This window comes from Sphaerodactylus townsendi, linkage group LG03, assembly GCF_021028975.2.
Source record: "Sphaerodactylus townsendi isolate TG3544 linkage group LG03, MPM_Stown_v2.3, whole genome shotgun sequence".
Classification (NCBI taxonomy): Eukaryota; Metazoa; Chordata; class Lepidosauria; order Squamata; family Sphaerodactylidae; genus Sphaerodactylus; species Sphaerodactylus townsendi.
Genome location: NC_059427.1, coordinates 35,704,146 through 35,720,976, shown reverse-complemented (window position 1 = coordinate 35,720,976; position 16,831 = coordinate 35,704,146). Strand labels below are relative to the sequence as shown.

The 16,831-nt window shown below is 41.2% G+C and overlaps 1 protein-coding gene across 13 annotated transcripts in view; it reads left to right on the top strand.

Moving 5' to 3' along the window:
* FOXP1 (forkhead box P1) overlaps positions 1–16,831 on the top strand; it is a 641,222-nt gene that overhangs the window by 379,818 nt on the left and 244,573 nt on the right. Inside the window, exon 2 of one of the 13 annotated variants that reach the window (XM_048490256.1) lies at positions 12,689–12,767. The exons of the other annotated variants lie outside the window; for them this stretch is intronic. Within the exon in view, the coding sequence (XP_048346213.1) occupies positions 12,735–12,767 (33 nt within the window). The 5' untranslated portion in view covers positions 12,689–12,734. The remainder of the gene's footprint in view (positions 1–12,688; positions 12,768–16,831) is intronic. 13 annotated transcript variants of the gene reach the window in all.

The following is a 16,831-nucleotide window of genomic DNA, read 5'->3' as shown; positions in this document are numbered from 1 at the left end:
AAGGTGCATTTCTCATGCTGATGTTTTGTCATGTCATTTTAACATTTTGTCCTAACTTGTATAATGTGTGTGTATGTGTAATTAGTATTGTTCATAGTATCTGTTTGTAGTTAGACTGATGTACCCTCTCAGAAACTACACTGACATCGGTAGCAACTTTTCTTTCTCAATGTAATTCACCTGAAGATGATGATACCTGTAATGAGACTTGTAGGAGAGTACCACAGTCAGTAATTCTTCACCAAGGAAAGTATGCTACCTTGTAAATGAATTTTGTCATCTAGAGGAAAAAATCTTTGGAACCTTGTGAGAAGTCCATTATTGGGTTTCTCTTCAAGAAGGGTCACAACAGGATTCTAGTCGTAGGATGAATGTCAAACCAACTGTGTGCATTCTGTTGTTTACATTCTGGCCTTCAAGGGTCTGCTACTGTGTGTGCTGTTGAGACAGATGTGACATACCTTTCATTTTAGACTCTGAAGCATCTGTGGCAACCTGTGCCTCTGGAATGCACTCACAATCTTGGATCCAGTGGAAGATTTTCCACCCTCCTATTGCACACCTCTAATTCCCCCATTCTACCCCATGTCATTCCTGGGAGTTCCGTATTCCTCAGGAACAATACTTTGGGAGGCATTTTCAGCTGCACAGAGATGGAGAGGAGAGGAAATCAATACAAACTGAAATTATCCTTGGGACCATAGTGAGCAAATACTGAGGAGGAACTGAGTATTGTTTTAATATTGTCAATATTGTTAAAAGCAGGGGTTACCTCCAAATCTATGTTTTCTTGAAGTGTCATTTAGCATCCAAGGAATATTAATTGAAATTTGACAAAGATAATTTTTTTCACATTGTAATCCCTACCTGTTGCAGCTTCTGAAGGGTGTTACAGAGCCTTTTGTCATGCTGTGGTTCTTGTTTTACACTATTACAGTATCAACGGTATGACAGTGAACATCTACCATTTGTAACATCCAAAACTGGAAGATCTCTGGGGCAATATCCCAAAGGGATTAGTAGTGGGCAAGCCTTAAAGCATTATCTAACAAACAGAATGATTAAAGTTTTAATTAAGAAGATTCCTTCACTGTGGAAATCTGCCAGAACCTTCTTTGTGTTCCCTTCAAATTATCCCTAGGTATTCCATCAAAGAAAGTATATATGTTCAGCTATGTGAAATCAGTACACATTGTAATTTTGTCATTTGATTTTGCCACTGCCTTCATCTTAGCATAGCACTGTGGAGGCTCTCCAGTCCTTGTTATTGTCATGGATCCATCCCTCTTCTGGCAGTCAGCTCAACTGCCACTGGGCTTCGTGCTTCAACTTTGCTACTCAGAGGTATTATTAATGGGATAATTTTTTTGCTGCCTATTCTGGCTTTTCCAAATTATCCATCACTCTGGCCCACCATTCAGTGCTGTTGGGGATCTGATTTTCTATTCTAACAAATAAACCTATATCATTTTAGCCCCACAAACTAGGTTTTTCCTCCTGTGAACTGGTCAGAGAAAGGTAATTTGGTCCCTGAGGACCAAATAGTGTGGTCCTCAGGGAGCGGCATCAGAATTTCCTCTGTTTGATGCTCTGGGGAATAGATATAACTCACTCAGAAAGGTTCAAGTTATGGATGTAAACAAATGGCTTCTTAGCAACCACTGACATGCCTAATCTAGGATTGCCAAACGTCCTCCCGAGGACCTGTAAATCCTCTTTGGACCCTTCCCCCAGCACCAATCAGCCCAACGAGGGTCTTACCTGGTGCAAACTGAGGCCTAGTACTCTCACTTCAAGAAGTTATATCACCACACTGCCAACAATGTGGGAGATGCTCTGGTATTTTGACAAAACTCTATGATGAACATAGCTTTGATCATAGAGTTTTGCCCAAATACCAGAGCATATCCCACGTCAGCAACATGGTGGCAACATGTCAATGCACCAATGGTGTTGAGGCCTAGACCTCAATTTGCGCCTAGTAAGACCTGCCCCCACCTCTCCCTCGCCAGTTGCCAAGGCGTAGCTGGCAACCCTAGCATAATCTGTTTAAACCACGAGAATATTGGAAGTCAAACTTCTTTGATAGAACAGTCTTGGGCTGTTCCCGTCTATCAAAATTTTAAATATCATGATGTGGAGGCCAGACCTACTGAAGCATGTTAAGTCATTCCAACATTGTCTGTCTGTAGTGCGTTCATGCCTGGCTTTGGTTTATACTTCTACTGCTATACTATTTCTTTTCCTGAGTTTCTCATGTGTGTTTTTGTGAAGCATTTGTGTTTCTTTTAAGTTGCAGAATACATTTGTGGTTTTTTTTAGTGTCAGAATTCATGCATTTCTGATATTATATGCTATAACACTGCTGAGACACGTATGGCTTTTACAAGTGTAGTATTAAAATCAGGCTCCAAACAAACTCTGTTACTGAACAGGAAACCAACCCTTTTTACTGCTTAATTATATGAGATCCCGTCATACTTCAACACTGTTTAATGGGCTGGGGAAGCTCTTTGTATACAGTGAGGTAAAAATGAAAGGCAAGACTAGGGCTGCTACAGCAAATCCCCCCTTGAAAACCAAGCCAACAAACTAATTTTGCATACAATGCAAATCCTTCCTAATAATTACGCAAAGAAATGCATTAATTTGGACGTTTTTCATCAACAGAAGGTAACATCTCTTCTTGCCACCTTTTCTTGGAGAGCAAAGCAATGGACTTGTTCTGCTGCCCCTTCTTTTCTGTTCCAGCACTATGTTGCCCTGCACCTGTTCTTTACTTATGAAAATTATGAAATTCCAGCTTTGATTTTCTCCAAGATCTTGAAACTTGTCTGTTCAAGATATATGCACATGATTCTTCTGAATGTTCAGTCACAAGCAGAGGAAGGTTGGGTAAGCAGTAGTGGCTGGCCTTCCCCCCACCTCCAGCTGATCACCAAGTTATCTGCTTAGTGCAAATGCACAGTGAAAGACCATCTCACTGATTACAAGGAGGCAGTGGTGGGATTCAAACAACCGGTTCCGGTGGTGGGTTTCAAATAATTTAACAACTGGTTGTTTCAAACACCATTTTAACAACTGGAATCCCACCACTGCAAGGAGGGGATATTCAGTGGTGGAATTCAAATAATTTAACAACCGGTTCTGGTGGTGGTATTTAAATAATTTAACAATTGGTTGTATACAAGAGGCATTTTAACAACCGGTTCTGCCGAAGTGGTGCGAACCTTCTGAATCCCACCACTGGGGATATCCATGCAGATATTTTTTTCTATATGTAGGTACTATCTGGACAACTCAGTGCTTACATGCTGGCTGAACAGGACCACCTTGCTCGTGCCTACTCTCCTTGTCCACATGGTGAGTCAGGAGATGGATAGGTCATCTGCTCAGATTGGAAGGTTAACTAGAAGGAAATAGAATGACTTATAGTCAACAGAAATAATCCTGTGCATTCCTATCTGAGATGAAGTCAGATTGACAAAAGAAGTGTGGGAACAGATGTGTCTCTATGATGGGGTAATCCCATGAGCCTCAATAAATAGGCTTTGTACTTTTGCCATTGGCACAGAATACTACATCCCCATTGATTTTGTTAATCAATAAGTTCCATTTAAAGATGTCATTCTGCCAAAGTTTTAAGAACATAAGAACAAACCTCCTGGATCAGACCAGAGTCAATCTAGTCCATCACTCTACTTGCAGTGGCCCACCAGATGCCTTTGGGAGTTCACATGCACACTGTGAAAGCAATGGCCTTCTGCTGCTGCTGCTGCTGCTGCTGCTGCTCCCAAGCACCTGGTATGCTCAGGCATTTGCAATCTCAGATCTGGTTTGATCAGAATTTAATCCTTTTCCCAGAGAAAGAGATTCCACACAAACATTATTACCCTCCTTATTACAGATGAGTAGTAAGACTGAGAGATCCTCACAAACATTTATTTGGAACTCTGGGGAAGGAGAAGGTATTAGAAGAATTGTGGGAAAGCAGACCACAGGGAGAGGGCTAATGATACCTTCTCTCCCTTGCTTTTTGAACCAGATTAGGCTCTCCACACCTCCACCGGAAGCCTTCTGGGTGACCTTGGGCCGGTCACAGCTCTCTCAGAACTCTCACCCCCCCCCCCTTACCTCACAAAATGTCTGTTGTGGAGAGGTGAAGGGAAAGAGTTTGTGTCTTTGAGACTCCTTAAAGGTAGGGGAAAGCAGGATTTAAATCCAATCTCCCCTCCTCCTCCTCCTCCTCTTTGGCCTAAGGAGAAACTGGTACAATTGTGCATATATATTTAAGTCTATGCAACACTGCCTTCACTGCCAGCAAAAGATAATGTCTTTCCAGTTTTGCTTTCGCCAGCCAGTGGGGGCAGAGATTCAGCTCAGCAGGTGGTTAACATCATAGCCCCAAACAGGCCTCTGGCATCTGTGAAAGAAAGAGACTGAAACTGATCCAAATCTATCGGACACCTCAACTTCACTTTGTATACAAGAAGACTCTTAAGTAGAGCTGAAGGCAAGCAAATAGTTCTTCAAAGTAAGCTGCAAATATTTTGCAGACAGCTCTTGATGACTCAGCCTTAAATTGGAAAAGGAAAGGGCAGGTAGGCCACTCACCGTTCAGAACAGTTTTGTTCGTTGAGACTGTGTGAATTTAATAGAAATCAGAAAGTTGTCTGCACAGGAAAATAGCATTCATGCTGTAAATTGTGAGGCCCTCCCGAACAGCTCATTTCACACCGCTTTTAAATTTAAACTTGATTCACACTTGCTCGTTTTCATGCTTCAAGGCCCAGGTAAACCAAATATTTCTTGTCAATTAAAATGTACGAAAATAGATCCCCCCCCCCCCCCTGGCTTCACTTTGTAAAGTGTAATTTGAGCATTACCATCTGTGTCACTACTTTGTACGTTTTGTTAGCCATTACGATTCTCTCTCTCCTTTGCTGTGTTTTAAGAAACACTAAAAATATTTCATAACGTGCTGAAATGATACATTTTAAATGATGAACACACACACATACACAGTGATAATCAGCCATATATTTTGCTTTTATGGAGGTGGAGCCCAGACGTGTTAGATGATCATTGAAGGACTGTGGTATCTAGTGATGCCTTGCATGTGTGAAAAAGCTATTGAGAAACAGGGTACATTGAGCTTGTGGCGTAGGAGGTTAAGAGCTCGTGTATCTAATCTGGAGGAACTGGGTTTGATTCTCCGCTCTGTCACCTGAACTGTGGAGGCTTATCTGGGGAATTCAGATTAGCCTGTGCACTCCCACACATGCCAGCTGGGTGACCTTGGGCTAGTCACAGCTTCTCGGAGCTCTCTCAGCCCCACCTACCTCACAGGGTGTTTGTTGTGGGGGGGGAGGGAAAAGGGAAAGGCGATTGTAAGCCCCTTTGAGTCTCCTGCAGGAGAGAAAGGGGGGATATAAATCCAAACTCTTCTTCTTCTTTCACATCATCAGAACCTGTACTTCTCATGGAAATAGTTCATAGGTGCAGCCAATTAATGTGTGATTCAGCAGCAGCAGCAGGCCATTGCTTTCACATCCTGCATGTGAGCTCCCAAAGGCACATGGTGGGCCACTGCGAGTAGCAGAATGCTGGACTAGATGGACTCTGGTCTGATCCAGCAAGCTAGTTCTTATGTTCTTATGTGATCAGGTTTGTGTGTTCATTTGTCGGTTACCCTACAAATTCATTTGAATTTGTTGAAATGAGTTAATCGTGTGATACATTTTTCCCCCACCATCAAGCCAGGGTTCGTTGATTTGCCAATAGTTTGCTGAGCGCAGAGTTCATCGTGTGTATTCTCCAATCTTTCACTGGCGTTGTCCTGCTGTATGTGATAGGATCAGTCCTAAATCCCATTTAGTAAAGCGTAATATGGCTGGGATGAAAGGCACTGGTGTGGCAGTAGCTGACCTTTCCTATGATTAAAAAAAAATCCAGTTTTCTAGCAAGCTTGGGGAGGTGCACATAATCTCCCATCCTCTGTTGTATCATCACAACAACCTTATAAGGTAGCTTAGGCAAGGGACTGTTACTGGCTCAAGGTATCCCAGCAAGCTTCATCACAATGAAGGCATTGGGTCTTCCAATGTTAGTCCATCATCACTTTGGTTCTCATGACCTCATGTTTGGTGGGTGGCATTTGTGTTGTTAGGCATTCTGTCCTGTTGGTATTTCTGCATCGTTGCTTGTCTCTGTAGTCATGCTTGTGCTCCTGAATTTGCTGCTGGTGGACTGGAATTCTTCTGTACTGGCACAGCACCGGTCTAGCAGCATAGCATGGAGTTGTGCCCTAGTCATGAAATATTTGTATAAAGGTCTGTGCAGTTGTTGTGCAAGAGGTTTTTTGGAAACGCAAGTGAGATGTTTGACCTTTGATAGTTGTTTTTTTTTTGGTGATGAATCAGGTCATGCATGCATAAGGTGTGGAAAATAAAGGATGTATCAGTTTCACGAAATCCAGATAGCCTTTAGTGAAATATAATATTATGAAAGCAAATGCCTCACAAACTGTGAGTTAGTATGCTCTCATAATAAACTCGGTGCTGAAATCCATGTGTTCTTTATTAGCAATAGCAAGCTTTATTTGCCCCTCCTTTAGTAAATATATGTGGTAATGTTTTCCTTTTAATAGATGGGAGTGGATGAAGGAAGGACAGGATATAAATCTAGGAAAGTAAGCATACCACCTTTTTTCCCGGCTATTAGCATATAATCAGGAGTAACTTGGTACTGGCGCTTTTCTCTCTGCGGTTGATAGATGTGTACTTATTCTGACCATATAGTTTAGACATGGCATTGACTAACATATGTTACCGCATGACATAAAAACATTACGTGAGATATCATGGCATTCTCAACCATGTGACTTTGATCCAAACCATGTTTAAAGATGATCTATCTATCCTGAAGCCTGTTAACGACAAATAAGACGTTTTGTGGATATTTTCAGATTATTTTTTTGAAATGGTTTTATTTTAAAAGGGGTGTGTTTGATCAGGCAGTCTGTTCTTCAGTCTGTGTTCATTGCGTGGATATTTGTTGAATGTCCTGCATGGGTGCTGTTTAAACGACTGGAAGATGACCAGCTGTGTGAATCTGAAGCAGAGTTCTTTTAAAAACCTTCCGAAAATATGAAACGAAGGTTCTCATTTATCGATGGAAACATGGGGGCGGGGGGGGGGGGGAATGTGATCTAGCGGGCTAAGTACAGAATTTCTGTGTATGTATACCCACTACAATCCTTTGTATGTCCTCTGAAAAGGCATTCTCATCACTTGCAGACCTACAAGAGCAACTTATGACATAGTGCCCTAAAAAATGAAAGACGAGTAACCAGGAATCCTCATTCACAGAAATTTTTGGTTCCCTGATGGAATATAGACTGCTTCTTTCCTTTTTCTTCTATGACTTATGCAGGCATTGGCAATTAAATCATTAGGGTTCAAGATACGGTAAATATGGATTTCTGGATATGGTAAATATGGATATGGTATGGTAAATGGTAAATATGGATATGGATATGGTAAATATGGATATGGTAAATATGGATTTATTCATATTGTTTAGTAGGATAGCTGAGAATGTACAAGAGATTCTGTTCTCGGTACATACTTTATAGACAGGTTAAAAGCAGCCTATTTTCTGTTTGAGAAGTTTTCTTTTATTGCTGCTGTGTTTAGGTACACCGAACATGATCCTCTAAACTATGAACTTTCTCTAGGCATCTGGAACAGCTGTCATTGATTGACAAGCACAGGGAATGGCATATGGGCAGGTTAGGTTTTTCCCTTCAAGTAATGTTTGGCATCTGAACTCTTCTCATAATAGGGGAAATGCTTTGGCCTCTCCCCTCCATTTTTATCAGAGTATTCACCAAGTTGTGGTGATTAGCGGAGACCTTTTGAAGCTGTTTTATACATAGCTCTATCCTTTTAACTTGTGTGAAGACTGGATTATAAAGGCTTAGTTGTGATTAGCAATGTTTCTTTGCTCGCAGAGAAGAGTACTTTTCAAATTCTTTCTGTGTTTTGTTCACTAACTGTTTTTTTCTTCTGTTTGGGATTCTTGAATGTAAAGACAGTTGTTTGGCAAAATAAATGATTTATCAGCAATTGCAACTGTGTCTTACCTTCTGGTGGCGGGTTTGCTAAAGGATTTATAAACCAGAAATTATGAATGTACAAGTGAGAACCTGCAAGAACTAGTGTGAGGCATCTTATTTCCCCCTCCTTTACTATTGCCTCTTTCTCTTCCCTGAAAGCCCTTACAGCCTCTCCCCTTCTCCTGCTTCCGTCTCTTGTTCCAACAGCTAACCTAGATTTCTTTGCCCCTTCAGCTTTCCTTCTCTCCTCCGTCCCTCCTCCAGATTCTTCATAGAAAAACTATGGCCCAGTTTTATGGTGCAATCTAATGGGCCAGGCCCACTTACATGGCAGGGAACCTTCAAGTATTTGTGGAGGGCATCTGTCTTCCTCTGTATCCTCCTCCCTGTATTATTTATCCCTCCCCCTGGCAACCCCCATATCCCTTCCCTGCTTCATCCCTCTGGGAGGGGTGAGCGGTTTATCAAATGTAGTAGTAGTAGTAGTAGTAGTAGTAGTAGTAGTAGTAGTAGTAATAATAATAGTCTCCTTCATCAATCTTTCATGAAGATTCATCAATCCATAATAATAGTCTCCATTCATCAATCTTTCATTAGCTTTACATCCTGTCAAATGGGCCTAGCCCCAATGAGTCCTCCTTCAAAGAACAAAACAGCCCTGGAAAGGATCCTTCCCCTCTGCCCTTTACCCAGAGAAACAAGCCCACAATGTTGTGGCAACATCCATCCAGGCTGTTTCTTAAAGCTATAGGCATTCCCTTTATCATTTGGGGTTTTTCCAATGACAGTAAACATTTATTGCGATCGAAAGATCAGTCAACTACAATTTAACAGCACAATTTACATACAAATGTAAAATGAATGTACGGTGAATAAAATTCATAGCCTTGTTGTGCTGTAATTAATTATATGTAAAGGTTATTAAAAAGTTTGGAATATCTGCTTTCTTATAGACAAAGTCTCAGCACAGAATTCGGTCACTTTTGAGATAGTCTCATTGGAGTGTTCTGCAAGGTGGAGATATGCATAGAATTTTTCATATCTTCCTGAGAATGTGGATTGAGAAGGGGTGAGGTATGTGGAATGGATGTCCTACTTAGATGACAATAATCAACTAGTCCTGAAAATGGATGGCATTGGAGCATTGAGCCCATACTGGCCTTTGTCAGAGATGTAGGCTGCAGGGGCTGCTGTGGGTTTTTAAAAAAAAAATCCAATGTATATTTTTAAATTTCAGATTTTTCTGTAAACCCGGGACATTTTTCAGGATTGTGGGAAGGTCTGTCTTGCCTGTATATAGCTACAATCACTGCATTTAAGTGTCCTCAGATTTGGCTGACTTGGCTATCAGAATATACAAGTGGGCACCCACAAGGACTTACAAAAGACATCTCACCTCATCCTCCACCACTATTCCCCCTTTCCCTTTCCAGAAATTCCCATAATCTCTCCCCTTTTCCTGCTCTCCTTATAGGGTGGTCAACCTCCAGTTTGGGCCTGGAGATAACATAGAAAAAGAGCCCCCCCCCCCCCCGCCGCCTTTTACTGAGGAGAACCAAGCCTGGAATGCTTTCGTTGCCTAGCAACAGCCACCAAGGGGCTTCTGTTTCTTGAAACTACAGTCATTCTTTTATCATATGGGGGGTTTATTCCCCCCACCATCAATTTCAGGTTTCAGATTGTTCTGCAAGCTTGAACAAACATGTGAGATGACCGCACGCTAAAAAACTGGTTTTGACGTTTGTTTTATGCTAAATTGATATCTTTTTGGTTGCCTTTCATAGGGATAGTATGTTTGTATATGTATTCTGAGCCAAATAAATAGGTATGACAAATATGGACCCACAGGATTTGCCAGGGGCATCTTGCTTTCCCTTCTTCCATTTCCTTTCCTGAAAGGCTCTCCCTTTTTCTGATTCCTTCTCTTGTCCCCAACCACCTGCCAATCTACCTTTATCTTCCACCATCTTCAACTTTCCCTCCTTCCTTCCCACTAACAGCCTCTACTGAGAAAAACTATGGTACAGCTCAGTGGTGCTGGCCACCAGGCTGCGCCTAATTGTGTTGTACTTCCTACTGGACTGGACCCAGTTGTACACTGAGAACCCCCAATTACTTGTGGGGGGGGCCTCTTATTTTTCAACTCTGTCTTCCTCTTGGCAACGTTCATATTCCTATGTGTACCTGCTTCCTTCTCTCCACTCACCAACCAAATTACCTTTTATCTGTCCTCCTTCAGCTATATTTGTTATTGATTTTCTTAATTTGTAACCTTTCCCCACCTACTTTGAGGACCCAGAGCATCCCCATTGTCCTCTCCTCTATTTTCTCCTCACAACAACTCTGAGATGTAGATTAGGCTGAGAATGTGGAACTGGCCAAAGGTCGCCCAGTGAGTTTTCACTGCGAAGTGGAGATTTGAATCTTGATCTCCCAGATACTATTGTGAAATTCTAACAGCAATGGCTTTTATCTGGTAGAATTTTGTGTGCATGTGTGTGTGGTGGGGGAGGGGTAGTGGTGGGATCCAAAAATTTTAATAACAGGTTCCGATGGTGGTAGGATTCAAACAGTGGCGCCACTGCACACATGCACCTCCAGTCCCTATTGGGCAGGGAGGTTGCTTTAGTAACCCCTTCTTGGCACTCAGAAAAAATTAGTAACCACTTCTAATTTTCCCCTCCCCCACCATTTCCTCTTTCCTTTTTCTGAGTGCTCCAATAGCCTCTTCCTGTTCTTTGGTTCCCTGGTTTCTTACCTGTCTGAAATTTGGCTGGCAAACTTTCCTTGCTATTTGGTATAATAGCTGAAGATTTCATGCCAGTTGGATAAAAAGCAAAAACGCTAAAGCTGGAAGTAAGTTTCTCGTGGAAATTAATAATGTAATAAAATGAAATGGTAGCTAATCCTTTAAATATGTGGGGGAATTGAACACCCCTAGACATTTTGCATACCCAAACTTGTCAACTGTGATCCCCACTTTGTTAACATGTGGGAATGTAGCTTAAAACTCATTGATAGATCTGCAGTGGAGCTCGGACTGAACAGTATGCTGAACCACTGCTGTGATTCTTACGTTCTTAGACCTCCTAGTGGATAGTGTGGCTGTGCATGCTTGCTATCAGAATTGTAGCTGCACTTAAAGTGGGCGTTTTCCTGTGCAAAGTGGACTGGTCATAGTACAAGTAAGAAGCTGAGGTGGTTTACCATTGATGTCCTCTGAAGAGTCTTCCTTGGTGGTCCCCTTTCCAAGTACCAACCCTGCTTAAGCTTCCAAGATCTGATGGGATCAGGCTAGGCCAGTGGTGGCGAACCTTTGGCACTCCAGATGTTATGGACTACAGCCAACATGGCCAATTTTATCAGCTCCCTAGCCAATGGGAATGGCCAACCATACCTGGCAGGGCTGATGGGAATTGCAGTCTTTATCGATCTGAGTGCTAAAGGTTCAAACCACGGGCTAAGGCTGTGCCTCTGTTCTTCCCCAATTCATTTATATACATATGTAAAGAGATGGAATCAGAGATACGTTGCATTTGGTGATGCCAGCCATTAAGAATCAACCCGTATACCTAGGCAATATGAGTGATGGGATGGGGGCTCATAGAAGTCTGAGGTAGAGCAGGATGAGGAGTTTTTCACTGGAGAAAAGGAATGGAGAGGGCTTAACTCCCCTTTTCCGAAGCCGTTGTTCTTGATGCAGCTAACAAGTGATTGCTTTAAGAAGCAATCACTTGTTAGCTGCAAATCAAGAACAATGTTGCAAATTTTGGATTGTAGTTTCCCTACACCCCCAGTCATCTAGAATAGCATTTTGTGTTGGCCCCTTGCAGGAAAAGTATTTGCCCTGTGCCTCAGAATAAATAAGATAAATGACATCATTACATGTGGATTTTAAATATAAATAATTGATCAATAGTAGAACATCTCCCCCCACCACCTACAAATAAACTTTAGTGTGATTAATAGCTTTCTGTTTTTTCAAGGCCCAGAATGCAAATATAAGAGCCCTTCAATTAACATGTAAATGACAGATTTGGCTGCAGTGTTCTGGGGACTCTGAACTTCAGTATGGCAAGCCATGAGCATCTTTTAGCCTCCCTATTCTTCAGTTCCCCCATGTGCTTCCCCATCTCACATGCCTCATCTTCTGCTCCTATTCAGAGGCTCCCCTTTTTCCATCTCAGTGCTCATCTCTGCCACTGTCCAACTTCCCAACTCCCGCCTGTTGTCTGGACCTGAAGGACTGTCGCCATCCAAACTTAAGGATTTGTATGGAAAGCGAAAACTGAAAAAATTCTTAAAAGGCAGGAGTTCTTTTGTTGCAGTAAAACTTCTATATATCTCTGTTGTCTATACCTATCATCGTCATCGTCATTATTATTATTTTCCTCTGTGGTGTTTCTTTCAGCCTTCTGGAGGCAAAGTTTGGTTTCTGATATAATGTTGGTAGCAAAGTGTGAAGGACAGAGGAGGTAACAGAGAAGGCGACTTGCTAATGCAAAAGCAGTGTACTGAAAGTCACTTTTATTTCTTATTTATAATCTACATGCACACTCTGGATAATAGATGACAACGCTCATTCAGTACTTTAACTTCAAAGCAGAGAGAAGGCATGGATGACAGATCTGGGAGCTGGAACACAAAGGTACTAACAACAAGAGGGAAAATGCCTGTTTACTGGATTGCATTTGTTAGCACGCTGTCTTCGGATATTGTTCCCCCAGGAATAGCAAGAATATGTGCTGCGAGAACAATGATTTAACATCTGAAAATGGTACTTAAAGAGTTTTCTGTCTGGTAGTAATGTGATGAAGGCTTCTGAATGGAACCTGGGGACTTCATTTCTTCTGTTTATCTATATGTCTCTCTGGTTTTAGTCAGCGGTAATTGCATATTTAACCCCTTAAATAGATATAACCCTCTCAGCCTCAACTGCTTCCCTCTCCTCCCCTTTCGCTATCACATCTGCTTGTGTTATGGAACAGCTGCACTGTTTGAATCCCTTTGCCAAAAGGGAGAACCTCTGAAAATCCAAAAGAATTTTGAGAATCTCTGTGTCTGGGCTCCCTCTAACATTGGGGGCAGGAGACTGAGGCCGTTGGACTCCGGCTCACAGGAGCTCACACAGCAGTTTTAAAGCGATTTAGGATAGTCTTAAAGAAGAGAGAGAGAGTGTTCAAATAAGAAAGAAGGTTGGAGATCTCTAAATTTGAGCTGCTTATCTCAGCAGTATGGTTATGTGATGCTCTTTCAATTAGGACTTTTCTGGAGGGCTCGGTTAATAGCATATGCGAAACAAATATTAACATAAATTTTTTAATTGTGCCAAAATCCCACATCCCTCCAAGAGGGGAGGAAATGTGTTTTTATGTAAAGAGGGTATTTGAAAGAGGAAAACCACCCAGTTGGAATTAAAGGTGCTTTTGGAAAGCAACAAGAGCTACTTTAAAAAAAAAAGAAAGAAGTTTATTTTCATGGTATTTAAATTGACACCAGTGGGTATTTTTTTTAATTAGTGCATCTTTAAAATGTGCACATGTCTCTATAAGTCATTTTGGCAAATTTGACTCATTCGTACAGCACTAGCTGCTGTAAAAGAGGCCAGCACAGCCTGCAGGAATCAGAATTAAAAGTTTCTGCAAGCTGTTGTCGACATGAACCACATCTCATTAACTTAAAAAATGGAGATTATTTGCCTGAAAGCTTGATTTGACTAACAGTAATCAAATATTAGGCTGAACGTAGAAAGGGGAGGCGGAGGGGGAAGAGAGAAGCTTCGCTGTTGTGATCTCTATCGCTGAGTGTTTTGTGGTTTGTCTTAAATAGCTGTATAAGATTTCTGTTTTGACAAACATAACGGGGGGGAGGGGGGAGAAATGAGTAACAAATAGACATATGGCTTTGAAAATAATCTCAGGTTGGTTTCATTTTACATTCAGACACATTAACTATGAAGTTTGTTGGAGAGGAATATGATTTCTCTGTGGCTTCTTTCGTTAAGTAGACAGAATTAATTAGCTTACATAGTTTCCCTGTGAATGATTCAAGTTTAACTACTGGAAATCAGTCCTCTCTCTCACTTATCTTTCCTTCTCTCTCTCTCTCTTTTTCATCCTCTGCTAAATAGGAATGAACCTCAAATTTATACCCTAGGTTCATTTTATTGTTTTAACTAAATATGATGAAGTAGGTTGTAAAATTGTGCATAAAAATCAGCCCAAATAGAAAGCTGCCTTTCTTATCTGTCGTGCGTTTGTTAAATAGCTTGTTAGTTCAATTAAGTATCTTGAAGCTAAATCTCTTTTGGGCAATAATTAAGGTGTTTCAATTGCGTTTGATTTTCATAAGAATGGTATATTGCTGCTTTTGGGATTCCATGTTAAACAGGAGGATGGCATTTAGTGTAAACTGTAGTGCACATCACAGTGAGGGGGTGGGGGTGTTAAACAAAAGAAGATAAAGTCTCCTGTGTATTTGTGTGTGTGTGTGTGTGTGCGCGCGCGCGCTTTATGTCTCTGAACTGAGAACATGTGCTGCATTTTAGTAAAGGAACATGAGCCTTGAATGTAAGTAACTGGTTTTTGCATTAGGTACTCCCTGGAGGTAGCAGAAAAATATCATGTCCCTGCATGAAATGCGAATGTGAAATCTACCAGAAAGAAATATTTATGACCATTTTATGCTTGATTAGACTGGGATGACATCTGTTAGAAGACAGGCACTGGACAAAGAGAGAGACGCTGGAGGGCAAATGTTAACAGAGTTGTTTAGATGATGCTGGGGCAGAAGCGTCCATTTACTGCCAGGCAAAACATAGGAATTGTGTTAGCAAAGAGCACAGCTGACAAGAATTCACTCTGATGGAGACACTGGATGCTGCTTAGCTGAAATACTAAAAATGCAGCTGTTGATATTCACTGCTGTGCCCCATGCTTCATCGCCAGGCATCTGAGCTCAACACAGACACTGTTAACTTTCCTGAACCAGAGGTGTTAAGAAGTTTCCATCAACATTAATCCACCATTTAATGAAAAAGGAAGGGAAAGGCTTGTCTTTTTCCCCCCCCTTCTCTTTTCAGGCGGCAGTTTTAAACACATCACACTTCAGCTGTTCAGGGGAGAGCACTACGAAGTGTGTCTCCCTTTCGGAAATCCCATTTGAAACAAGCAGTCCTCCCGTGGTTGCCCGGGCAGTTCTTCCCATTTCATTTAGTCTGTGTAACAACAAAAAAGAGAGGAACTTTTGCTCCCTTAGCCTGTGACCTTACTGTTTTTTCTGCAAATGAGACCTGGTCCCTTGGGCTGGATTGCACGTCTCCTTTGAAGGCAAGGGGCCAGGTTGTGACCTCATGTATTCTAGTGTAAAACCTGGATTTCATCACCAAACGTCATTAGCGTTATGGAAGAGATTGACACAGGGACCCAGCTGTTGAACCTGGTGTGGACATGCAACTTCAGAATTGCTAGATAAACATGCCGGCATTAGCAGTGTTGTGTTAAGTGCACAAATGTGTAAATACTGCTTGTCTGCATAAGCAGAAGTTTCTTTCTTTCTTTCTCTCTCTCCCTCCCTCCCTCTCTGTGGTGTTGCTCTGTCTGGAATGCTTATGGGAAATGTGATTTTGTTTTTGTTTGCAGCAGTTCTGTTGTTTTGATTTTGTCTGAGTAGTATGGAAAACAGTACGTCACTTGGAGTGGGTGTTTGTCTACTGGCCATTTGGCTATTGCATGTTTATTTCTCATACTTAACACATGATGACAAGAGAAACCCAAATGGCATCCTTTTTTTCCAGTTGGCTTTGACTGTTCAGTGTAATAATAGGGAAAAGAAAACAAAAGTTAATAGACGTAGCAGTTTTTATATTGTTCCCTTGCTGATAGATGACTCCGGGCTCTCTCCCCCCCACCCTCCATAGTTAAGGGGCTGTTTAGACAAAGGTCAGATGAAAACATACATCACTCCCTCTAATAAAGTGATGTGGATGATGTCACACGTTTTGCATATAGTTGTGAAAAATGGTAACTTAAGTAGCACAACCTATAAAAAGGCAATAAACAATTTTAATATCATTAGTCTGATAAGTTTATGGTAGTTTTACCTGGGTTTTAGGCAGTATGTAGCATAAGCTACCCTAATAAATGTCCTTTAATTAAAAGAATGATTTAAAATAAATTTCTGACTTGAAAACATAATGTGCTATTCCCCAAGCTTTACTTAAAAGTGATGACTGAAAAGATTTAAATGTAGGCTGTTCTAATTCAGGCTAAGGTGGTTTTTATTTTATTTTTGAAAACCATGGTGGGGTGCCTGTTTGAATCTATAGAATTCCACTAAGACTAGATAATTTTTATATGTAGTACAGAATGGGAAAGTATTATTAATTTTTCAATTTCTTTCTGTAGATATGTAATAATTGTACCCCTGGACTGCCAACGGCTCCCATTAAAGATTTAAAAAGCAAAAGAAAGGTAGAATCAAAACGATGGTTTTTTTGGATTGAATAATGTAAAATAACTGCAGGGCAGTAGCAAAATGGAAAGCTATTGGCAAAATAAAATCCTGGTATACTTTTTTTTTTTTTGCTTGAAACGCACTTAGATACTGACACAGTTGCATGCATCTTGTCGCAAGGTAGGATAGGATAGGAGCTCGGGGGAGGGGGATACCTTTGTGTGTTGTCCAAAGCAGCCATAATTTAAAATATACTTT